At 48.7% G+C, this 26731-nt stretch overlaps 1 protein-coding gene across 3 annotated transcripts in view; it reads right to left on the reverse strand.

Annotated features, from left to right (window-relative positions):
* Window positions 1-220: 220 nt before the first annotated feature.
* Window positions 221-26731, reverse strand: part of TIMELESS (timeless circadian regulator) — a 215369-nt gene continuing 188858 nt past the window's right edge. For all 3 annotated transcript variants that reach the window (XM_075337008.1, XM_075337010.1, XM_075337009.1), the window contains 5 exons: window positions 24237-24300; window positions 23125-23192; window positions 13056-13113; window positions 12215-12285; window positions 221-1263 (listed from right to left, as the gene is read on the reverse strand). In XM_075337008.1, coding sequence (XP_075193123.1) covers window positions 1160-1263; window positions 12215-12285; window positions 13056-13113; window positions 23125-23192; window positions 24237-24300 — 365 coding nt within the window. In that variant the 3' untranslated portion in view covers window positions 221-1159. The remainder of the gene's footprint in view (window positions 1264-12214; window positions 12286-13055; window positions 13114-23124; window positions 23193-24236; window positions 24301-26731) is intronic.

Here is a 26731-nt window from a genome sequence, read left to right on the forward strand (position 1 = left end):
TACGTCAAAGGTCGTTAAGGGGTTAAAACAACCTCTGAAGGTTATTATGATCTGTAATCTTGCACATAAAAACATCTCAACACTCCCTACATTAACAAGATTCATGTCGAGCAACAAATTTCTGATGTGTTGTAGACATCTTCCCCCCATCTCAATAACGTTTTGAAAAATAACAAATGCATATAAATTAATTTTTTGTATACTTTAGTAATATGTCGGAAACAAAGTATTTGTGCATGTGAAAAAGTAATTCATCTGTAAGCAAAGTACATACAATTTTATTATCATACTCACTAAACAGTTATCCTAGTTAACAAACTTCATTAAAACACAGCAGTACATTCTTTTGTGCAATACTGAATCAAACACTTTGATGGTTTGGACATCCCAGCCATATAGAAAATATATTTTAAAAACAAAAATAATTTTATAAACACAGTTGGCATATTTTTTTTTCAAAGCTGATCATATTAAACAATGTGTTAAGAACTATTGAACAATATCCAAATAACGTAAAAGGTCCATATAAACTGGGAACGATACTCGCGCTGCCGAGAACAACGACAACCTATGTGCCAGAAGTACGGTCTGGTCTGCCTCTGTAGTCAAGCAATTGAACGACCATCGATCTGCAAACAAGTTACTGATTGAGTGTAACAGTGTCAGAGAAGGTCAAATATAAACACACCTTAAAAGGGTTGTTCAGGCTTCTGGTAAGCGTCTGCGGTCTCTTTAACTGCAGAGTTCTGAATTCTTACAAAACGTGTAGTTCAAACAGTCAGGATTTTCTGGTGTCGCCACAGAGTGTGTGGTCACGTGACCGTGAGTATATGGTTGGCATACACGCAGTCATATGCCGACTAGATGTGCTCGGCCTAACTCAATACAAATAAATCGATGGAAGCTGAGCATGTTGTCGCAAAGTGGCTGGATGCATGCAAATCACATACTTGTGGTCATGGACCGCCTGCTCGGTGTGGCAACTCCAGAGTATACAGACATCTTGTGGTGAATCGAGTGACTGCAGATTTTTAGTAGAAAACGGGACAAACCTTTTAAGAAGGACCTTAGCTATAATACAATATCATGGATTAAACAGAAACAGTGAGCACCTAGTTAGCAGACACTGATAATCAAATGCTCTAATTGTAGAGAAAAACTAATCTTCATCTTCATCCTCAATTCGAAGGCGTTTTTTCTTAGTTGGCTGAAGGTCTTCATCTTCAGAATCACTAGCTGCCCCAGAGATGTCTGGCTGTTCATCTAGAATAAATATATATATTACTTCCTTCAGAACGTTGATGACAAGGAAAAGTTAATCTTACGTCAGTAAAGAAGCTTCTACAGAGAGATTATAAAACAAGTAGGAGAAACGTGTCATTGTTAGGGCTCATTCACACGACCATTCCGTCTGTCCTGGTCAGTTCCTGTTTTTTTGCGGACCCACGGACAGGACCATCTTTTCAATGTCTTTTGTGTAGAATCGGATGGTACACAGTAGCACTTCCGTGTGCATCCGATCCTACAAAAAAAACCACATCGGATGCCGTATGTCCATTCTGTTATAATGGAACATGTCCTATTCTGCTCCGTGATAATAGACCGTGACTCAATACAAGTCAATGGGCCCGCAAAATCCACGGCACGGAAGCCGCACGGAAGCACTTCCGTATGACCTCTATTGGGTGCCTGTACGGTCTGTGTCCCGCTCCTGCTCCGCGGCTGCCTGCACTACAATGTCAGCATATGCCCGCACTGCAGTGTGTCCGCATATGCCCGTACTGCAATGTCAGTATATGCCCACACTGCAGTGTGTCCGCATATGCCCGCACTGCAATGTCAGCATATGCCCGCACTGCAGTGTGTCAGCATATGCCCGCACTGCAGTGTGTCAGCATATGCCCGCACTGCAGTGTGTCCGCATATGCCCGCACTGCAATGTCAGCATATGCCCGCACTGCAGTGTGTCCGCATATGCCTGCACTGCAATGTCAGCATATGCCCGCACTGCAGTGTGTCCGCATATGCCTGCACTGCTATGTCAGCATATGCCCGCACTGCAGTGCGAGCTGCCGCAGTGATAATGAGCGTTGCCGTCAGGAGATTAGTAAGTTCATTACCTGCGGTGATGAAGTCCTGCCATCCTGACATCAGCGCTCGTCACTGACAGCCGCGTTCTTACATCACCTATCGCCGGCGGCCCAAGACTGTGACTAGTGGTGATGTCACGGGCCTCTCGCGAGAGGTGATCTGAGAACGCGGCGGGCATAGAACTCGATGACCAGCGCTGATATCAGGAGTGCAGCGGCTTCCATCACCGCAGGTAATGTACTTAGCTAACCTCCTGAAGTCAGTGCTGGTCATGCCCTGCAGTGACCTGGGCTGACCTACTGATGTTAGCTCAGGTCAAAGCACTGCTCTCCCAGCCAGTGAGGAACATTCTATTCTTCATTGACTGGGACAGCGAGTATGGATTGTCGTGGGGACCCCCCACCCTTATTGGATTACGCTGGACCCGGATTTGTTTTTTCTTTTCAATAAATTGGTGAAAGAGGGAATGTGTTGGGGAGTTTTTTTTCAATTAAAAATATGTTTGTCGTCTATTTTTTTATTACTGACTGGGTTAGTGATGTCGGGTATCTAATAGACGCCGTGACATCAGTAACCCCAGGGCTTGATGCCAGGTGACATTACACATCTGGTATCAACCCAATATATTACCCAGTTTGCCACCGCACCAGGGCATCGGGATGAGCTGCGGCAAAGCACCAGGATCGGCGCATCTAATGGATGCACCACTTCTGGGGCGGCTGCAGCCTGCTATTCTTAGGCTGGGGAGGATCCAAGAACTGCGGATCTCCCTAGTCTGAGAATACCAGACCACAGCTGTCCGCTTTACTTTGGCTGGTGATCCAATTTGGGGGGTACCCCACGTTTTTTGTTTTAAATTATTTAATTTAAAATAACAGCGTGGAGTGCCCTCTGTTTTGGATTACCAGCCAAGGTGAAGCAGCCAGCTGTAGTCTGCAGCCGTCTGCTTTACCAGAGTTGGCTACAGAAAATAGGGGGCCCCCACGTCGTTTTTTTTTTAATTATTTATTTTTTGGCTAAATACAAGGCTAAGCACCCTTTAGTGCCACATGAAAGGCACTAAAGGGTGCAAGATTACAAAATGCTGGGGAGTGGGACACTATATGTCTTTCTCATCTATTATTTATCTCTCTAGCTATCCCTCTATCTATCCCTCCATTCATTCATCTCTCTGTCTATCTACCCCTCTATCTTTCTATCTATCCCTCTAGCTATCCATCTATTTATCTATCTAGCTGCTTCCATGTTTTGCGGTCTGTAAAAAAAACGGAAGGCACACAGATGACACACGGCTCGTATACGGAACGGAGCAGATGCCACACGGATGCATCCGTGAAAAAAACGGACGGTGTTTTGCGGACCGCAAAAACGGAACGGTCATGTGAATGATCCCTTAAGTGCAGTGTCTAAGGGGGCTGGTGGGGATTAATCCAAGATCTATTGTGACGCCCTGGACTAGCCAGGTAGTCACAGGTAGACCCCCTGCACAAACACCAGCCCCTAATAAGGTGACAGCAGCCAACCTACAAAGCCTTGTCACCTCCCTCAGGGTTTGATGTTCACACTAGGGGGCGGAGCCAAGTGGTTGACCACACCCACCAAGAAGTACACAGGCCCTGAGGCAGGAAAAACAAAGAAAGAGTTGAGTTTGGACAGTGAAGTTAAGTGGAGTGGAGTTCAAGTGCAGACCTGTGACCAGGTCTGCCACAGTCTAACACCAGGTGTCTGGGTTGGAGCCCGGACACCTCTGGCAAGGAGGCAGACGGTGGTTGCCACCTGCAGGAGCCGGGAAGACTGCTGGTGTAACCGTAAGGGACCGGGACAGGGTAGTGGCCCGCCGGAACCGAACCGGGGAGCCAACTGGAAATCGGAGCACCAGGAGGGGTACTCAGGCCCAGAACGAGGTCCAGAAGCCACTGGACCACGTCGAATTTACTGATTGAGGTCTGGACCTTAGGTCCTTTCCCGTCCTAAGACCCGAAAGACAACAACAGCCCACCGAGGGGGATATAAAGCCACTGCACAGGCAGAGAGATCCCATGGGCCAGCGCCTGCGGGCAAACGGGTTCCCCGACACACCAAGCTGGGGAGCGGACTACCGCTGCTGAAGCATAGCCAGTCAAGTTCTACAAAGAGGTGCAGGAGAAAGGCGGGAACCACCAACCTGAGAAAGGGGCAAAGCGCAGCAGGCTGCAAGCACCGACCACCATCCTTTTTGGTTTACCAGAGACTCCGGTGTATCTGTCATAGTGAGTACAACAGTGCCCTCGGGCCGCGCACCGCACCACACCACACCATCTTGCCCACACCTCACAACCACCGGGCCCCGGGACCATCACCCCCTGCCCACGGAGGGGTCAACACCAGGCTGCATAACAACGTCCACGGGAGCCTAGTTAACGGCAGCGGTGGTGCCCACATTCACCACAACCCGTGGGTGGCGTCACGAACTTACACCTTTAAATTCCACGGCCTCGGCCGTGAATCTTCCCCACCGAAATCCCTACACATAGCGCCAACTCCCTTTCAGAGCGACGTGACTCCCGGGTCCGGAGGCGCTCGAGCCACCCACCGAACGAGCCCGGACCCGAGCGGCTCTGCAGCCGGCCGAGTCCCGGGGCGGTACACTACACTGTTGTCCCAACATATGGACAAACAGCTGCTACCAGTAAGTCACCACCACTGAACAAAGAGCCTGTGGTCAAAGACAAACTCACTGCTACAAAGCCCTAGTACAGTATGGTAACATCCTACACAAGTATTTTGTTGTTTTGTTTCCCCCCTCTCAAATATGTTTACAAAAGAAAGTATGCATATTTCAGTATAAAACTGGAGGCACATAGGATGTTATGGAAGGACAAAGCTTGTATGGAGCCAGAACATGAAAGCAAACGAGATCTTGGTCACACTTCTGTAAGCTCGTCAGGTTTCCTTTACCCTTAAAGAGGGCCTGTCACGGGTCAAAAGTTGACTTTTTTTCTATTCCTGCAGCTCCACTAGGTATTCAGGTTTTTTCATTTATAAATCTGATATATTTCCAGAGATCTGGGCCTCATATTTAGCGCTAATGTTAATGGTCTTTACAAGGGTGTGTGGCTCACTGGATTCATGGGGGCATGTGAGCAACACCCTCTTGGTAAAGATCAGAAGAAGGGAATTTTGTTTACTTACCGTAAATTCCTTTTCTTCTAGCTCCAATTGGGAGACCCAGACAATTGGGTGTATAGGCTATGCCTCCGGAGGCCGCACAAAGCATTACACTAAAAGTGTAAAGCCCCTTCCCTTCTGCCTATACACCCCCCGTGCTCCCACGGGCTCCTCAGTTTTGGTGCAAAAGCAAGAAGGAGGAAAAAATTATAAACTGGCTTAAAGTAAATTCACTCCGAAGGAATATCGGAGAACTGAAACCATTCAACATGAACAACATGTGTACACAAAAAGACAGGGGCGGGTGCTGGGTCTCCCAATTGGAGCTAGAAGAAAAGGAATTTACGGTAAGTAAACAAAATTCCCTTCTTCTTTGTCGCTCCATTGGGAGACCCAGACAATTGGGACGTCCAAAAGCAGTCCCTGGGTGGGTAAAATAATACCTCGTAATGGAGCCGTAAAACGGCCCCTTCCTACAGGTGGGCAACCGCCGCCTGAAGGACTCGTCTACCTAGGCTGGCATCCGCCGAAGCATAGGTGTGCACCTGATAGTGTTTCGTGAAAGTGTGCAGGCTCGACCAGGTAGCCGCCTGACACACCTGCTGAGCCGTAGCCTGGTGCCTCAAAGCCCAGGACGCGCCCACGGCTCTGGTAGAATGGGCCTTCAGCCCTGCGGGAACAAGAAGCCCAGCAGAACGGTAAGCTTCGAGAATTGGCTCCTTGATCCACCGAGCCAGGGTTGATTTGGAAGCCTGTGACCCTTTACGCTGGCCAGCGACAAGGACAAAGAGTGCATCCGAGCAGCGCAGGGGCGCCGTACGAGAAATGTAGCGTCTGAGTGCTCTCACCAGATCTAACAAGTGCAAATCCTTTTCATATTGGTGAACTGGATGAGGACAAAAAGAGGGTAAGGAGATATCCTGATTGAGATGAAAAGGGGATACCACCTTGGGGAGAAATTCCGGAACCGGACGCAGAACCACCTTTTCCTGGTGAAACACCAGGAAAGGGGCTTTGCACGACAACACTGCTAGCTCAGACACTCTCCGAAGAGAGGTGACCGCTACTAGGAAGACCACTTTCTGCGAAAGGCGTGAGAGAGAAATATCCCTCATTGGCTCGAATGGTGGTTTCTGAAGAGCCACCAGCACCCTGTTCAGATCCCAGGGTTCTAACGGCCGCTTGTAAGGAGGAACGATGTGACAAACCCCCTGCAGGAACGTGCGTACCTGTGGAAGTCTGGCTAGGCGCTTCTGGAAAAACACAGAGAGCGCTGAGACTTGTCCCTTAAGGGAGCCGAGCGACAAACCCTTTTCAAGTCCAGATTGAAGGAAGGACAGAAAAGTGGGCAAGGCAAAAGGCCAGGGAGAAAAACCCTGAGCAGAGCACCATGACAGGAAAATTTTCCACGTCCTGTGGTAGATCTTGGCGGACGTTGGTTTCCTAGCCTGTCTCATAGTGGCAATGACCTCTTGAGATAATCCTGAAGACGCTAGGATCCAGGACTCAATGGCCACACAGTCAGGTTGAGGGCCGCAGAATTCAGATGAAAAACGGCCCTTGAGACAGCAAGTCTGGTCGGTCTGGTAGTGCCCACGGTTGGCCGACCGTGAGATGCCACAGATCCGGGTACCACGACCTCCTCGGCCAGTCTGGAGCGACGAGGATGACGCGGCGGCAGTCGGCCCTGATCTTGCGTAACACTCTGGGCAACAGTGCCAGCGGAGGAAACACATAAGGGAGCTGAAACTGCGACCAATCCTGAACTAAGGCGTCTGCCGCCATAGCTCTGGGATCTTGAGACCGTGCCATGAACGTCGGTACCTTGTTGTTGTGCCGGGACGCCATGAGGTCGACGTCCGGCACCCCCCAGCGGCAACAGATCTCCTGAAACACGTCCGGGTGAAGGGACCATTCCCCTGCGTCCATGCCCTGGCGACTGAGATAATCTGCTTCCCAGTTTTCCACGCCCGGGATGTGAACTGCAGAGATGGTGAGGCCGTGGCTTCCACCCACATCAAGATCCGCCGGACTTCCTGGAAGGCTTGCCGACTGCGTGTGCCGCCTTGGTGGTTGATGTATGCCACCGCTGTGGAATTGTCCGATTGAATTCGGATCTGCTTGCCTTCCAGCCACTGCTGGAACGCTTTCAGGGCAAGGTACACTGCCCGTATTTCCAGAACATTGATCTGAAGTGAGGACTCTTGCCGGGTCCACGTACCCTGAGCCCTGTGGTGGAGAAAAACCGCTCCCCACCCTGACAGACTCGCGTCCGTCGTGACCACCTCCCAGGATGGGGGTAGGAATGATTTCCCCTTTGATAATGAAGTGGGAAGAAGCCACCACCGAAGGGAAGCTTTTGTCGCCTGAGAGAGAGAGACGTTCCTGTCGAGGGACGTCGGCTTCCTGTCCCATTTGCGAAGGATGTCCCATTGAAGAGGACGCAGGTGAAACTGCGCGAAAGGGACTGCCTCCATTGCCGCCACCATCTTCCCCAGGAAGTGCATGAGGCGCCTCAAGGGGTGTGCCTGACCTTGAAGGAGAGATTGTACCCCCTTCTGTAGCGACCGCTGCTTGATCAGCGGAAGCTTCACTATCGCTGAGAGGGTATGAAACTCCATGCCAAGATATGTCAGCGATTGGGCCGGAGTCAGATTTGACTTTGGAAAATTGATGATCCACCCGAAACTCTGGAGAGTCTCCAGAGTAGCGTCGAGGCTGTGTTGGCATGCCTCTTGAGAGGGTGCCTTGATCAGGAGATCGTCCAAGTAAGGGATCACCGAGTGACCCTGAGAGTGGAGGACCGCTACTACAGTAGCCATAACCTTGGTGAAAACCCGTGGGGCTGTTGCCAGGCCGAACGGCAGTGCCACGAACTGCAGGTGTTCGTCTCCTATGGCGAAGCGCTGGTGCTCTGGAGCAATCGGTACGTGGAGATAAGCATCTTTGATATCGATCGATGCAAGGAAATCTCCCTGGGACATTGAGGCGATGACGGAGCGGAGGGATTCCATCCGGAACCGCCTGGTCTTTACGTGTTTGTTGAGCAGTTTCAGGTCCAGGACAGGACGGAAAGACCCGTCCTTCTTTGGGACCACAAACAGGTTGGAGTAACAACCGTGACCCTGTTGCTGAAGAGGAACAGGGACCACCACTCCTTCTGCCTTCAGAGTGCCCAGCGCCTGCAGAAGAGCCTCGGCTCGCTCGGGAGGCGGGGATGACCTGAAGAATCGAATCGGGGGACGAGAGGTGAACTCTATCTTGTAACCGTGAGACAGAATGTCTCTCACCCAGCGGTCTTTTACCCGTGGCAGCCAGGTGTCGCAAAAGCGGGAGAGCCTGCCACCGACCGAGGATGCAGATTGCGGAGGCCGAAAGTCATGAGGAAGCCGCTTTGGTAGCTGCACCTCCTGTGGTCTTTTTTGGACGTGACTTAGACCGCCATGAATCAGAGTTCCTTTGATCTTTCTGAGGCCTTTTGGACGAGGAGAATTGGGACCTGCCCGCGCCCCGAAAGGACCGAAACCTCGACTGCCCCCTCCTCTGTTGGGGTATGTTCGGTTTGGGCTGGGGTAAGGATGTATCCTTTCCCTTGGATTGTTTGATGATTTCATCTAAACGCTCGCCAAACAATCGGTCGCCAGAAATTGGCAAACTAGTTAAGCGCTTTTTGGAAGCAGAATCTGCCTTCCATTCCCGTAGCCACAAGGCCCTGCGGAGTACCACCGAATTGGCTGATGCAACCGCCGTACGGCTCGCAGAGTCCAGGACAGCATTAATAGCGTAAGACGCCATTGCTGACGTCTGAGCGGTTATGGACGCCACCTGCGGCGCGGAAGTGCGTGTGGCTGCGTCAATTTGCGCTTGACCTGCTGATATAGCTTGTAGCGCCCATACGGCTGCGAATGCTGGGGCAAAAGAAGCGCCGATAGCTTCATAGATGGATTTCAACCAGAGCTCCATCTGTCTGTCAGTGGCATCTTTGAGTGAAGCCCCATCTTCAACTGCAAGTATGGATCTAGCCGCCAGTCTGGAGATTGGAGGATCCACCTTGGGACACTGAGTCCAACCCTTGAACACGTCAGGGGGAAAGGGATAACGTGTATCCTTAAGGCGCTTAGAAAAACGCTTATCTGGACAATCATGGTGATTCTGGACTGCCTCTCTGAAATCAGAGTGGTCCAGAAACATACTCGGTGTACGCTTGGGAAACCTGAAACGGAATTTCTCCTGCTGAGAAGCTGACTCCTCCACCGGAGGAGCTGAGGGAGAAATATCCAACATTTTATTGATGGACGCAATAAGATCGTTCACTATTGCGTCCCCGTCAGGAGTATCAAGATTGAGAGCGGCCTCAGGATCAGAATCCTTATCAGCTACCTCCGCGTCATCAACCAGAGATTCCCCTCGCTGAGACCCTGAACAATATGATGATGTCGAGGGAATTGCCAAGCGAGCTCGCTTAGTCGGTCTGGGACTGGGGTCTGTGTCAGAGCCCTCAGCCAGGTTTCTATGATAATCCCCGGGGGGACATTGTTGGTCCAACTGAGGGGGGCCAGGGAACAATGATTCAACAGAGTCCCTGTGCTGAGATACCGGTCTGGACTGCAAGACTTCTAGTATCTTAGCCATAGTCTCAGAGAGTTTATCCTTAAAGACTGCAAACTCCGTCCCTGTCACCTGGACAGTGTCAGCAGGTGGAGCCCCCTGGGCCCCCCCTAGCAGAGGCTCCGGCTGAGTAAGTGCAGCAGGGGCCGAGCAGTGCACACAGTGAGGGTCAGTGGAACCTGCCGGTAGCGGCGTCTTACATGCGGCGCAGGCAGCATAGTAAGCCTGTGTTTTGGCACCCTTGCCTTTTGTGGGCGCCATGCTATGTCTTCCCTGAGTAACACAATAGGGAATATAGCCAGAAAGCAACTGTGCACTATACAGTGTAAAATATCATAAACATATAATTACACTTCTGCACACTGGGGCTAGCACCACAGGTGCTGCTTACCACCCGATTAAAACGGTTGTGAGGCCACCATAATCCCTGCCTGGGTCTCCCAGAATTTGTCCCCCTCTGCAGCGTCCGAGGAGCTGACAGGAATGGCTGCCGGCGTCCTGAGGAGATGAGGGAGCCGTGGGCGTGACCCAGAAAGTGCGGGAACTGGTGCCTCACAGTGCACAGTGAGGGGGGTGGAGTATGCAAAGCATGCTCCAGCCCTCACTGCTGCACGTCTGTACAGCGTCCCGCCCTACCCCTGCCTGTCAGGGCTGTGGGCGGGAGGAGGAAACACTAGGCCGTACAAGCCGGGGACTCAAGTAATAAGCGCGGCTGCCATAAAAGCGCGGCCGCGCGGAAGTCCCCGGCGCACTACAAGTCCCAGCCGCGCCGCAGTGTTAAAACATGGCGGCGGCGGTAGTGCGGTAGTCCCCCTACATAAACACACTCAGCGACGCTGAGTGTGTAATGGCACATTAACCCGGTCAGCGGCGCGGTCCCCGGTGCACTAGCACACCCAGCAATGCTGGAGTGTTGCTGTGCTCGGTCCCCACAGGGACACAGAGTACCTCCAAGTAGCAGGGCCATGTCCCTGAACGATACTCAGCTCCTATCCAGCAGGCTCCCAGGAGTTGTGGATGGAGCACGGTCTCAGTGCCTGGAGACCGATAGGATCCCACTTCACCCAGAGCCCTAAGGGGGATGGGGAAGGAAAACAGCATGTGGGCTCCAGCCTCCGTACCCGCCATGGATACCTCAACCTTAACAACACCGCCGACAAGAGTGGGGTGAGAAGGGAGCATGCTGGGGGCCCTATATGGGCCCACTTTTCTTCCATCCGACAGTCAGCAGCTGCTGCTGACTAATCTGTGGAGCTGTGCTGTGCATGTCTGCCTCCTTCGCACAAAGCAAAAAACTGAGGAGCCCGTGGGAGCACGGGGGGTGTATAGGCAGAAGGGGAGGGGCTTTACACTTTTAGTGTAATACTTTGTGCGGCCTCCGGAGGCATAGCCTATACACCCAATTGTCTGGGTCTCCCAATGGAGCGACAAAGAAAACATTAGCACTAACTGAAGCGTGTTGCTGCTAATGTTGAAAATATTGAGCAAATATGGAAAGAAATACTAGAACACCAAACAAGCAAGCAACCAAAGCTTAGGTTGCTGCTTTCACCATATTACAAGCAGAGAAAAGAAAAGGACCTTGGCACCAATATGAGGTGAAGGCATTGTATTTGTATGGAATTTTACATATAAACATTTGGATAAACATCTTGGATTTCATCAACTTTTCTCTTTCCAGTAATGTGTTGCAGTATGAAGCAGATCAGTAACAAAGAAGAAACTATGTCTACCGATTACAGTTCCTTGAGAATACTGAGAATACACACATGAGCAGGACAGGGGTTACAATGTTAAATATTCTGTCAGTAGAAACTCGGACTTTTAGCGTTAGTCAATGCACATGGTAAAATGGACTGCTAACAGACAAAGGCCACCCAGGTGCATCCAATATGCCCATTTTGCTATTTCCTTTCCATTGTTCTCAGAGTTTAGTTTATCCCAGACAGGTTTGACTTTACTATTGATTTTCCAATCACATCAGATGGAAGCTTGTTCCAAGCATCTGATACTGGGCTCAATAAAAGAATACTGTAAAGTAAAGTGACTCCTGTAGAGAAAATTCAGCTCCACCTTAAAGACCAAGTGGTAGAGTCCATCAGCTTCTCCAACAGAAAAGCAGCTTTTCCCGTGTACAATGTTTTCCTATTGGAGGAGCTGACGGACCGGCTTGGTCTCATGTTCCTCCACCAGCCGCCATTGTGTGGACAGAAGTGCTGGTCAGTGTGTGAGGAAAGCTGCACTAACAGGAGAAAGCTTCTTAAAAAGACAGATTCTACAGGTCTGGTTTAAAGAGAAAGGAAAGTTGTGTAATATCTGTAGACAGTGATGATATAATGTGTAGTGTTTGAATATGAGATCTATAAACCTTGATCATTTTCTAGCGGCTCCTCATCGTCACTGTCTGTTATTCTGCTTCTTTTCAAGGTTACTTTTGACCTATAAAAGGGAATGAAAATGTTTTTTTCAGATTTATGCACCAAACGGCACTTTCTTACCATGTAACAATATAAAAAGAACCTTCAACTTTACCATAGTAATAAAATGCTCCAGTGCATGTAGTGAAACAATTGATGATAGTGACGTCATAAGCTTAATAGAGCCAATGATCTATGATCTTCCTGGAGCAGTCCAGGGATACGTAACACCTATTGTGAGCATATTACAGATGCTCCTAAAGAAAATAACACGGTCTGATCATTGACACTTTTAAAAAAGATGACCAAGCAAGATTTTAGTAGCCACATAACAGTACTTTAATGCTGTCAAGAGAACTATATTTCAGGAGCGAGTAAGAATTTGGAAAAAAGTCTTTCAGTATTTTAATATCACTTATATTCAGGGTAGGTCATCAATATTAGATTGGTGAAGTGCCTAAACATCAGACCACCAATATCAGCTGTCTGAAGGAGCAACAGCTCTCTGGTGAGCAATGAAACATCAGTTATTCAACTCCTCTATACACTCAGTAGTGTCTGTGCAAAGTATGACAGCATTATTCCATATGTACGGTATGCTGAATGACCCAAGTAAACAATGAAGAGCCCACAGTGTTCATCGCAAAGTCACAGACACTTTAAACCAGCTGATCAGGGAGAGGGCTGGTATAAGATTTATGTAAGGCATAATTAATATTTAAGGAAACTAAGATAATATTAAAAAAATGACCTTCCCAAAACAACTGACTTTGAAAGGATTAAGAAACTCACCTTTCACTGATAATTTCTGAATAAACGTCTGGATTCTGCTCCTCCATTTCTAAAACATCTAAAATATAACATCAAGTGAGAAAACCACAACAACAGCAGCTTCTGTTACAGGAGACAGGATTTGGAAAGATATTCTTCAATCATATACTTGTTATCTTAGAGATAGATTTATTTTTATTTATTTATTTTTTTTAAAGCTGCAAGGAAACATTACAATTCAGAGATAAATCAATTAATTAAAAATTTGCTTAACCCCTTCACCACCCGGTGATTTTTCATTTTTATTTTTTCCTCCCCTGCTTACAAAAGCCACAACTTTTTTATTTTTCCATCAATATAGCCACATGTGAGCTTGTTTTTTTGCGGGATGAGTTGTACTTTTGAATGACACCATCCATTCTGTCTCATATTGTACTGGGAAAAAAAATTCCAAGTGTGGTGAAATTGCCAAAAAAAAGTGCAACTGCACAATTGTTTTTTTTAATTACCAAGTTTATTATATGGTAAAACTGACCCGTCATTCGGATTCCCCGGGTCAGTACAAGTTCATAGATACCAAACATAAAAGTAAAACTATACATCTAGGCAATATACATACATATATACAATATACATACATACAATATACATACATTATATTCAATATACATACATTATATTAAATATATCTATCTATCTATCTATCTATATCTATATCTATCTATATCTATCTATATCTATATCTATATCTATCTATATCTATCTATCTCTCTATATCTATCTCTCTATATCTATCTCTCTATATCTATCTCTATATATATATATTGCACTTTTGTCACCATTTTCCGAGACCCGTAGCGTTCTCATTTTTTGGGATCTGGGCTCTTTTTGGTTTATTTTTTGCATCTTGAGCTGATGTTTTTAAATTATAGCATTTTTGTATAGATGTGACGTTTTCATCACCTGTTATTTCATTTTAATTCAATGTTGTGGCGGCCCCTCTGAAAACGTAAATTTTAGAGTTTAGATCTTTCTTCTCGCTACACTGTGTACCAAACAGATTCATTGATTTTGTATATTTTGATAGATAGGGCATTTCTGAACGCAGCCATACGAACTGTGTATTTTTTTTATTTTTTAACGGTTTTATTTTCAATGGGGTGAAAGGGGGATGATTCGAACTTTTAGGTTTTATTTTTCCATATTTTTTAAAACTTTTTTTTTTTTTTTACATATTTCATTGATTTTACTAGTCCCCCTATGCCTGCACTATCCGATCGCTCCTGTTGTTCAGAGCAATGCTTCGGCAGAAATGCTGATCTCCTTTGAGTGCTGGCGCTCTGCCCGCATTCACAGGAAGTGAGTTATGACAGAGGTTTTCAGCTGAACCTACGCTGTTGTAGGAGGGTGTATAGAGATATGTGTGTTGGTGTTGACTATGAACAAAAGGCACACCTGTAATGATGACATCTGGCCATTAGATGTCATCGACACTCACTGTTCTAAATTTTATTAAAAGTTAACAAAACAATACTTGAATAATTTTGTGAATACTGTAATGTAAATAATAGCTGAACTGTGCAGTGAAAATGAGAATTTGCGGCTTGATTTATAAAATACTTTTATTGCATCATTGCTGTCAGTCAAGTTGAGGATGAATAAAGTTTTGTTGTAAATAGAAGTCGGTTGGTAGCCACGGAGACGAAGCTGAGATGAGCAGTGTTTTGTGTGTGCTCCTGTGACTGGTGACGTCTGGGACAATATTTCTCAATTTCTATTCAGTGGAGAGCGTGGAAAAAGAAAAAACAACGGGAGATCATTGAAAAGAGCCGGACGCTTTGTGAAGTGTGACACGGCGCCTGTGGAAGGGTAAAGCAATCTATATCCAAAACATGGAGGAGGTACCTCATGTTTTTTGTTCTATTTTAAAAATTCTCCTTGACCGGTCCAACGAGTTTAGCTAGGGTTAGCTAGGTGTTTAGACCAACCTAAATAACTGATCTCTATGGGACAGAGTCAGTGAGGCACAAACTGTATTCATCTTCCCAACGACTGTTGATACCGCGGTGCGAAGTTCAGAAAGGCCACAGTCCGTGATGAAGTTCCCCAAGGCACCCTCCTGCTCGGATTAGAATTTCCCGCAGAGCGTGTTAATCAAATGTAAATTGTTAATATTTGTATTTATTGTAAATGAGAATAGATTATGGTCACTTATTTTATATGTTATTTTTGTTAGTAAACTTGGGTTGAATTCTGCTTAGCTGTACAGGGTTAAGATTGTGAACCAGGAGAAAAGTTACATTACGGCTTTCCCTTTGGAACTAACCCTGTGTAAACCCAGACATGTTTAGTGGAGGGGGTTGGCATTACTGGCCCCAGGGAAGACATCCCCCTTCAGGGACCAACAATATGTGGCTGTTCTCCTGGTAAGGAAATTAGTAACATAGTTGTCTTGTATGAGTTGTTTGATTGTAACGGTTTATTTTATTAGTTTCTTTTTCTCCCCCATACAAACAGGGGAGAGTTTGGAAACAATAAATCTTGTTATAGTTTTACCACTGTTTCCGGAAAACTGATCTGTCCTGTCAGTAGCATCACTATCATAGCGGAATCTTATCCCCACTGTTGCCCGGAGGTTTTGGGGAAAAAGGGGGGTCTGTCTTACATTTTCATGGCAACTCATTGGCACCCCGTGATCGCATCACAGGGCCGCAGGCAACAGCGCGATCCTTCAGGAAGCCTGTTAGACCATGCCAGGAGTATCGTCTAAGTAGGCTTCTGTCAGTGCAGCACTGACAGGTAAAATGTATTGCAATGCTTGCAATCAGTGTAATAAAAGTTAATGTCTCATATAGGGACATTCTAAAAAAAACCTTTGGAGCCAAAGCAATATTTTATTGGAAGGTGTTTTTTTTTATTATTATTATTAATATTCTCACGCTCTAATATTATACAATTCCCTGAATCACTTGAGGGTTAAAATTGCTCACTAAGATAAATTCTTTGAGAGATGTACTTTCCAGAATGGGTTCAATTGTGGGGTGTTTCTGCATGTTTGGGACCCTGAAATGTGACATTGCGTCAGCAAGCTATTCCAGCCAACATGGCATTCTAACATTCAAATAGCGCTCCTTCGGTGAACTCTAGAGAAATTACACAACAAAAAGTGTCACTTTTGGGTATTTTCTATCACATAGGCCTCTCAAAGTCACTTGAAATGGATGTGGTCCCTAAAAAAATGGTTTTGTAAATTTTATTAAAAAATGAGAATTTGCTGATAAACTTAACCCTTCTAACTCCCCGACAAATAAAAAAAAACCTGTTTCACAAATCGTGATGATAGAAAGTAGACGTGGTAAATGTTCTTTTTTAATTCATTTGTGTGACATAACTCTCTGGTTTAAGGGCATAAAAATTCTAAGTTTGAAAACTGTAAAAGTTTAAAACTTTTCATAAATAAACGCCAAAAAAAATTGCTCTAAATTTATGACTTTGAAGTATAATATTTAAAGAGAAAACCAATGCTAGAATAGCTGGGTTCAGTAGAAGTATTCCAGATTTATTACCACATAAAGTGACAATGGTCAAAATTTGAAAAACTTGGCCTGGTCAAGATGGTGAAAACAGACTCATGGGTGAAGAGGTTAACAAGCAAAATTAACCCGAAAAGGTATTTTTTTTACACACAGTATACTTTTCTGTATGCCTTTTATGGAATAGCAGAGGTTACTACCTAGTTGAATCCAATATTACATTTTTTGGCCTCCAAAGGATAAATAACTGATCTACACTAAGGGGCACTTTGCACACTACAACATCGCAAGCCGATGTTGCGATGCCGAGCACGATAGTCCCCGCCCTCGTCGCAGCTGTGATATCTTGTGATAGCTGCCGTAGGGAATATTATCGCTACGGCAGCTTCACATGCACTCACCTGCCCTGCGACGTCGCTCTGGCCGGCGACCCGCCTCCTTCCTAAGGGGGCGGGCCGTGTGGCGTCACAGCGACATCACACGGCAGGCGGCCAATAGAAGCGGAGGGGCGGAGATGAGCGGGACATAAACATCCCGCCCACCTCTTTCCTTCTGCATTGCAGACAGGACGCAGGTAGGAGATGTTCCTCGCTCCTGCGACTTCATACACAGCGATGTGTGCTGCCGCAGAAACGAGGAACAACCTCGTACCGTCGCTGCAGCCAAAATAATGAAAATGACCGACACTACACTGATCATACGATACCGACGCTTTTGCGCTCAGTAATCGTAGTTAAAACGATTTACACACTACGATGTCGAGAGCGACGCCGGAAGTGCGTCACTTTCGATTTGACCCCACCGACATCGCACCTGCCATGTCGTAGTGTGCAAAGGGCCCCTAACTCTTGATGTATCATGGTATATTTGCCAGGGACTATTCCCTAGTACACACCAAAGCTCAGGCTACGCGCACATAAGCCTTATTATCAATAGTGGCACAGGGAAGAAAAAAAGAGAATTTTGTTTACTTACTGTAAATTCTTTTTCTTATAGTTCCGTATTGGGAGACCCAGACATTGGGGTGTATAGCTTCTGCCTCCGGAGGAAACACAAAGTACTAAACTAAAAAAAGTGTAGCTCCTCCCTCTGAGCATATACACCCCCTGGATAACCAAATCTAGCCAGTTTAGTGCAAAAGCTGAAGGAGAATAGCCACCCACAAGTAGAGATAGAGCAAGAACCGGAACAACCGGAGCCTCTGTCTACAACAACAGCCGGTGATAACACGCGGAACAAGAAACTGCCAACAGGCAACTGGGAGGGTGCTGGGTCTCCCAATACGGAACTATAAGAAAAAGAATTTACGGTAAGTAAATAAAATTCTCTTTTTCTTTATCGTTCCTATGGGAGACCCAGACATTGGGACGTCGCAAAGCAGTCCATGGGTGGGAATAAACAGAAAACTGGGAAGTAGGCGGAACCTAACTTCACAAATGGGCGACAGCCGCCTGAAGGATGCGTCTGCCCAAGCTCGCATCTGCCGAAGCATGAGCATGCACTTGGTAGTACTTTGAAAAGGTATGCAGACTAGTCCAAGTGGCAGCCTGACAGACCTGCTGAGCCGTAGCCTGGTGCCTGAAAGCCCAAGAGGCACCGACAGCTCTGGTCGAGTGTGCCTTGATCCCCGGCGGGGGAGGCACCTGAGTACACTGGTAGTCATCGGAAATGGCCGACCTAATCCAACGAGCCAAGGTCGGCTTAGAAGCCGAGAGGCCCTTACGCCGACCTGTGGTTAGCACAAAAAGAGAGGTGCACCGCCTAAGAACAGCGGTGCGAGACACATAGATCCGGAGCGCCCGCACCAGATCCAGAGTGCCCGCACCAGATCCAGAGTATGCAACGCTTTTTCAAAGCGATGAACAGGAGCCAGAGAAAAGGAAGGCAGGGAAATGTCCTGGTTAAGGTGGAAAGGAGAAACCACCTTAGGGAGAAAGTCCGGAGTCGGACGGAGAACCACCTTGTCTTGATGAAAAACCAAAAAAAGTGACTCCGAAGAGAGCGCAGCCAAATCAGAGACTCTCCTGAGGGAAGATATGGCCACTAGAAAGACCACTTTCTGTGAAAGACGAGACAAAGAAACGTCCCTAAGAGGCTCAAAGGGGGGTTTCTGCAAGGCCGTGAGGACCAGATTGAGGTCCCAGGGATCCAAGGGCCGCCGGTAAGGCGGAATGATGTGAGACGCGCCCTGCATGAAGGTGCGCACCTGAGCCAGTCGGGCGATATGCCGCTGGAACAACACTGACAGAGCCGAGACCTGTCCCTTGAGGGAATTGAGGGATAGTCCTAGCTGCAGACCGGACTGTAGAAAGGACAGGAGGGTCGGCAAGGAAAAAGGCCAAGGAGCATGGCCGGAAGAGCGACACCAGGACAGGAAAATTCCCCAGGTCCTGTGATAGATTTTGGCCGAGGAAGACTTCCGAGCCCGAGTCATAGTGGAGATGACTTCAGGAGGGATACCAGAAGTCGTCAGGATCCAGGACTCAAGAGCCACGCCGTCAATCTGAGAGCCGCAGAATTCTGGCGGGAAAACGGACCTTGTGAGAGAAGGTCTGGACGGTCCGGGAGATGCCACGGCACCTCTACGGACAGATGGAGCAGGTCTGGGTACCAAGCTCGCCTGGGCCAGTCCGGAGCAATGAGGATGACCCGACGGCCCTCCATTCTGATCTTGCGCAGGACTCTGGGCAAGAGAGCTAGCGGGGGGAACACGTAGGACAGACAAAACTGGGACCAATCTTGAACCAGAGCGTCCGCTGCAAAGGCCTGAGGATCGTGGGAGCGAGCCACGTAAACCGGAACCTTGTTGTTGTGCCGGGATGCCATTAGATCCACTTCCGGAGTGCGCCACTTGCGGCAGATTGACCGAAACACTGCCGGATGCAGGGACCACTCGCCACTGTCCACGGTTTGACGGCTGAGAAATTCTGCCTCCCAGTGTTCCACGCCTGGGATGTGGACTGCGGATATGGTGGACTTGGAGTCCTTCGTCCACTGAAGGATGCGTTGAACCTCCAACATTGCCAGGCGGCTGCGGGTCCCGCCTTGGTGATTGATGTAGGCAACCGCTGTCGCGTTGTCTGACTGGACTCAGATGTGCTTGCCCGCCAACAGGTGGTGAAAGGCTAAGAGAGCTAGAAGCACAGCTCTGATTTCCAGCACATTGATCAAGAGGACTGATTCGGACGGAGTCCAAGTGCCCTGCGCTCTGTGGTGGAGATATACTGCTCCCCAGCCGGATAGACTGGCATCCGTGGTGAGGATCACCCAGGACGGGGCCAGGAAGGAGCGTCCCTGAGACAGAGGGAGGGGCCGAAGCCACCACTGAAGGGAGCCCCTGGTCTGTGGCGACAGAGCCACTAACTTGTGCAAGGAGGAAGTCTGCTTGTCCCAACAGCGGAGAATGTCCAGCTGCAGAGGACGCAGATGGAACTGGGCAAAGGGAACTGCTTCCATTGACGCCACCATCTGACCCAGCACCTGCATTAGGTGCCTGATGGAATGACGGCGGGGCCTCAGCAAAGAGCGCACCGCCAGATGGAGGGACTGCTGTTTGACTAAGGGCAGCTTCACAAGTGCCGGCAGAGTCTCAAATTGCATCCCTAGGTACGTGAGCTTCTGGGTCGGAGTCAGAGTGGATTTGGGCAGATTGACAAGCCACCCGAATTGGACTAGAGTGGCGAGAGTGAGCGAGACACTCCGCTGACAGTCTGCACTGGATGAAGCCTTGACTAGAAGGTCGTCCAGGTAAGGAATCACTGCCAACCCCTGGAGGTGCAGAACCGCAACCACTGCTGCCATGACCTTGGTGAATACTTGAGGGGCCGTGGCTAACCCGAAGGGGAGAGCCACGAATTGGAAATGTTCCTCTCCGATTGCAAAACGTAGCCAACGCTGGTGTGAAACTGCAATTGGCACATGCAGATAGGCATCTCTGATGTCGATGGATGCCAGGAAATCTCCTTGGGTCATTGAGGCAATGACTGATCGCAGAGACTCCATGCGAAAATGCCGCACCTGAACATGCTTGTTGAGAAGCTTGAGATCCAGGATGGGCCGGAAGGAACCATCCTTTTTGGGAACTAGGAAGAGATTTGAGTAGAAACCTCTGAACCGTTCCCGGGCGGGAACCGGTACAATTACTCCGTTGGCCTGCAAGGATGCCACGGCCTGAGAGAAGACGGCGGCCTTGGAGCAGGGGGGAGTTGACAGAAAAAATCTGTTTGGCGGGCTGGAAGAGAATTCTATCCTGTAGCCGTGGGAGATGATATCCCGCACCCACTGATCGGAGACGTGTTGAAACCACACGTCGCCAAAGTGGGAGAGCCTGCCACCGACCAAGGACGTTGCTGGCGCGGCCAGATAGTCAAGAGGAGGCTGCCTTAGTGGCAGCAGCTCCTGCGGTCTTCTGAGGACGCGGCTTCGTGCGCCAGTTGGGTTTTTGGTCCTTGGCTGAGTTAGTGGACGAGGCCGAGGGCTTAGAGGATGACCAGTTGGAGGAACGAAAGGAACGAAACCTCGACTGGTTCCTGCCCTGGACAGGTTTCCTGGTTTTAGTTTGTGGCATGGAAGTACTCTTCCCGCCAGTAGCTTCCTTAATAATTTCATCCAGTTGTTCACCGAACAGCCTGGACCCAGCAAAAGGGAGCCCAGCAAGGTACTTCTTTGAAGAAGCGTCTGCCTTCCACTCTCGAAGCCACAAGATCCTGCGGATAGCGAGGTAATTAGCCGAAGCCACCGCAGTGCGGTGAGAAGCTTCCAGCATGGCAGACATGGCATAGGATGAAAAAGCTGAAGCTTGGGAAGTTAAGGCAACCATTTCGGGCATAGATTCCCTGGTGAGGGAATGCATCTCCTCTAGAGAAGCAGAGATGGCTTTGAGAGCCCACACTGCTGCAAAAGATGGGGAGAACGAGGCCCCTGCCGCCTCATATACAGATTTGGCCAGAAGGTCAACCTGGCGGTCAGTGGAATCCTTAAGTGAGGTGCCATCAGCCACTGATACAACTGTCCGGGCTGAGAGTCTAGACACCGGAGGGTCTACTTTTCGTGAATGAGCCCACTCCTTGACCACCTCTGGTGGAAAGGGAAAACTGTCATCAGAACCACGCTTTGGGAAGCGTTTGTCAGTACAGGCCCTAGGCTTGGTTACAGTGGCCTGAAAACTGGAGTGGTTAAAGAACACACTCCTTGTCCTCTTAGGCAAGGTAAACTGGTGCTTTTCTGCCAGAGAGGGTTGCTCCTCTGATACTGGCGGATTGAGGTCCAGTACAGAATTAATGGACGCAATCAAATCACTAACATCTGAGTCACTTTCGGACAGATCAATGGGGCACATGGAGGTAGCCTCCGAGCCCCCAGTAACGGCATCCTCCTCGTCCTGCGAGTCAGCTCTTGAATCAGAGCCGCGGGACGAGGAAAGAGAGGAAGCCCTGCGTCTCCTCTTAGGAGGACGGGGTCTGGGACCAGATGAAGAATCCTCTGTGAGCTCCGCTGAGAGAGCCCTAGCAGCAGAGGCGCCCTGAGAAGGGGGCTGATGCATGTTCAGCAAAGTCCGGGACAGCTGTCCCATGGAGTCGGCAAAAGACTGGGAGATTGACCTAGAGAAGGATTCTACCCAAGCCGGGGGTTCAGCCACCGGAGCCGGAGCAGCCGGAGGGACCACTGTGGGTGCGATTCCAGGCTGAGGCATTGTCTGGTTAGAGCAGGCATCACAATGTACTCTAAGAGCGGGATCTGGAGGGCCAAGAAGATTTACAGGGGAAGGGACATTTACTCAGAGAGGAGTGTCCCTCCCCTGTGCCGAACGGCCGCTGGGCGGAGCCGCACTGTCCCTCTGCATGATTGACATGCAAGGGCAGTGAAATCGAAACTAGGCCTCAGGCGAAGCCGGGGCCGAAATTTAAGCGATGCGGCCGGCGCGCAGGCTCCATCGGCGCGGTTCTCAGGTGACAACCAGAGAACCGGCCGGAAATGTCAGAACAGTTACACAGCACACTCTCCCCAACAATAAAATACAAGGGACCCCCCGAACATAAATGTCTCAGATACTTAGCTTGTGAGACGCAGGGTTTCAAGTCCCTGGGGATGAGTGCTCCGTCCAGCAGGATCCTGAAGGGCTGCGGATGGAGACCGGCCTACTGCAAAGCAGGGAGAACCGTGCTGGCTCCCACTTCAAGCCAGAGCCCGAGGGATGGTGAAGGAGCGCGGCATGTAAGGCTCCAGCCCTGGAATCAACCTTAACAACACCGCCGACACAGTGGGGTGAGAAGGGACATGCCGGGAGTCAAGGCTTGGACCCGCTTTTCTTCAAAAACTTTCCAAAATGAAAAATCAGATGAGAATGCATGTGTAGATGTGTGCCTCCTGAACACAAAGCAATGAACTGGCTAGATTTGGTTATCCAGGGGGTGTATATGCTCAGAGGGAGGAGCTACACTTTTTTAGTGTAGTACTTTGTGTGTCCTCCGGAGGCAGAAGCTATACACCCCAATGTCTGGGTCTCCCATAGGAACGATAAAGAAATGGTTATATTATGACCTAGATTTGATACTAACCTTGTTCTTTTTCTTCTTGCTCTTCATCATCACTGTCAACAAACCGTCTCTTTTTTGATGGTTTTATCCTGCAGGACAGTTAAAAAATAAAGTAGAAATACACCTTTGTTAAAGATGAAGGAGAAATTGCTTTATGCGAGTGGTAAAAATTGGTAAACAGCAAACATGGGTTTAAACTGATCCAGAAGAAACCATTATCTATTGCAGAAGTTTCAAACATAAAAGCATTTTTTTTTCATCTGGCATGGTCTTTAAATATGGCACTTCTGCTGAATGACTGTCTGCACCCATTGGAGAAGATCTCCAAGCAACAGGGCCAGACAGGAGGTATGCACTATGGGATCATCATGCTGCACATAGGGGTGCTGTGGGGCTATCATACTGCACGTAGGGGTGCTGTGGGGCTATCATACTGCACGTAGGGGTGCTGTGGGGCCATCTACTGCACGTAGGGGTGCTGTGGGGCTATCATACTGCACGTAGGGGTGCTGTGGGGCTATCATACTGCACGTAGGGGTGCTGTGGGGCTATCATACTGCACGTAGGGGTGCTGTGGGGCTATCAAACTGTATGTGGGGCTATCATAATGTATGCAGGGGTGACATGGGGCCCTCATATGGCGTTTAGGGAGTTGTGGAATTACAGCACAGAAGGGATTGCAATGCAACATCACTTGCTTGAATAGTGTAGTGTGCAGCTACACAATTAAATTTGTCCATGCAATCTGTCATGCTTCATTAAAAAAATGTAGATCGCGCTCAAAACAGGATTTTTTTCAAATAGCCCCAGACTCCATTTTAATTTCAGTCCCCTGATCTACAGAAACAACTAACCAGCTTTTGTGTGCCTGCTCCACATATTTTTATCTTTTAAGTTTTCTTTCTGAGGATACACAATTGCTGCCACTTATGTCGTTGTTTAGCTATGCTACACAGCCACGGTATTGTAGGCTCTTAAGGAACAAGGATTTCTGCATGCTGATTCTATGGTTTGTCAATGGGAAATGCGTTTCCCGCTCACCAATAAAATTAGGCAAATTAGGCCCTTGTCAACTAAACGAAATCTGCAGATTTGTAAGTCACTATTTCAATCACACATTATTACATCTTTACCTTTTATTTGGCATTTCAGGTAAAGTAGACATCTCATCAGTCTGTGCATTTATTTCCCCTGCATCTGAAATTTAGAATTGAGGAATACAAGCAAAAACACAAATGATTATGTTCATGTCTAAGAGAAGGAAAGCAAATGGCTCAACTCTACTGTTAGGGAGTTGTGGGAAGGAATAATCATATTTCACTGATTATCCATCCCTCTATATTCTAAATAAACTAATAGATTGTAAGTATAACGGAAGGGAGGCCAAACTGTGGTCTTTTGCGTAATGAAGGGAATTTTGTTTACTTACCGTAAATTCCTTTTCTTCTACCTCCAATTGGGAGACCCAGACAATTGGGTGTATAGGCTATGCCTCCGGAGGCCGCACAAAGTATTACACTAAAAGTGTAAAGCCCCTCCCCTTCTGCCTATACACCCCCCGTGCTCCCACGGGCTCCTCAGTTTTGGTGCAAAAGCAAGAAGGAGGAAAAAAAAATTATAAACTGGTTTAAAGTAAATTCAATCCGAAGGAATATCGGAGAACTGAAACCATTCAACATGAACAACATGTGTACACAAAAAAACAGGGGCGGGTGCTGGGTCTCCCAATTGGAGCTAGAAGAAAAGGAATTTACGGTAAGTAAACAAAATTCCCTTCTTCTTTGTCGCTCCATTGGGAGACCCAGACAATTGGGACGTCCAAAAGCAGTCCCTGGGTGGGTAAATAATACCTCATAATAGAGCCGTAACGGCTCCGTCCTACAGGTGGGCAACCGCCGCCTGAAGGACTCGCCTACCTAGGCTGGCATCCGCCGAAGCATAGGTATGCACCTGATAGTGTTTCGTGAAAGTGTGCAGGCTCGACCAGGTAGCCGCCTGACACACCTGCTGAGCCGTAGCCTGGTGCCTCAAAGCCCAGGACGCACCCACGGCTCTGGTAGAATGGGCCTTCAGCCCTGAGGGAACCGGAAGCCCAGCAGAACGGTAAGCTTCGAGAATTGGTTCCTTGATCCACCGAGCCAGGGTTGATTTGGAAGCCTGTGACCCTTTACGCTGGCCAGCGACAAGGACAAAGAGTGCATCCGAGCGGCGCAGGGGCGCCGTACGAGAAATGTAGAGTCTGAGTGCTCTCACCAGATCTAACAAGTGCAAATCCTTTTCACATTGGTGAATTGGATGAGGGCAAAAAGAGGGTAAGGAGATATCCTGATTGAGATGAAAAGAGGATACCACCTTAGGGAGAAATTCCGGAACCGGCCGCAGAACCACCTTGTCCTGGTGAAACACCAGGAAAGGGGCTTTGCATGACAATGCTGCTAGCTCAGACACTCTCCGAAGTGACTGCTACTAGGAAAACCACTTTCTGCGAAAGGCGTGCGAGAGAAATATCCCTCATTGGCTCGAACGGTGGTTTCTGAAGAACCATCAGCACCCTGTTCAGATCCCAGGGTTCCAACGGACGTTTGTAAGGAGGGACGATGTGACAAACCCCCTGCAGGAACGTGCGTACCTGTGGAAGTCTGGCCAAGCGCTTCTGAAAAAACACAGAGAGCGCAGAGACTTGTCCCTTAAGGGAGCCAAACGACAAACCCTTTTCCAATCCGGACTGAAGAAAGGACAGAAAAGTGGGCAAGGCAAATGGCCAGGGAGAAAAACCCTGATCAGAGCACCACGACAGGAATATTTTCCACGTCCTGTGGTAGATCTTGGCGGACGTTGGTTTCCTAGCCTGTCTCATAGTGGCAATGACCTCTTGAGATAATCCTGAAGACGCTAAGATCCAGGACTCAATGGCCACACAGTCAGGTTGAGGGCCGCAGAATTCAGATGGAAAAACGGCCCTTGAGACAGCAAGTCTGGTCGGTCTGGTAGTGCCCACGGTTGGCCGACCGTGAGATGCCACAGATCCGGGTACCACGACCTCCTCGGCCAGTCTGGAGCGACGAGGATGGCGCGGCGGCAGTCGGCCCTGATCTTGCATAACACTCTGGGCAACAGTGCCAGCGGAGGAAACACATAAGGGAGTTGAAACTGCGACCAATCCTGAACTAAGGCGTCTGCCGCCAGAGCTCTGTGATCGTGAGAACGTGCCATGAATGCCGTGACCTTGTTGTTGTACCGGGACGCCATTAGGTCGACGTCCGGCATCCCCCAGCGGCAACAGATCTCCTGAAACACGTCCGGGTGAAGGGACCATTCCCCTGCGTCCATGCCCTGGCGACTGAGAAAATCTGCTTCCCAGTTTTCCACGCCCGGGATGTGAACTGCGGAGATGGTCGAGGCCGTGGCTTCCACCCACATCAAAATCCGCCGGACTTCCTGGAAGGCTTGCCGACTGCGTGTTCCTCCTTGGTGGTTGATGTAAGCCACCGCTGTGGAGTTGTCCGACTGAATTCGGATCTGCTTGCCTTCCAGCCACTGCTGGAACGCTTTTAGGGCCAGATACACTGCCCTGATCTCCAGAACATTGATCTGAAGTGAGGACTCTTGCCGAGTCCACGTACCCTGA

Source organism: Anomaloglossus baeobatrachus, chromosome 2 (assembly GCF_048569485.1).
Source record: "Anomaloglossus baeobatrachus isolate aAnoBae1 chromosome 2, aAnoBae1.hap1, whole genome shotgun sequence".
Lineage (NCBI taxonomy): Eukaryota > Metazoa > Chordata > Amphibia > Anura > Aromobatidae > Anomaloglossus > Anomaloglossus baeobatrachus.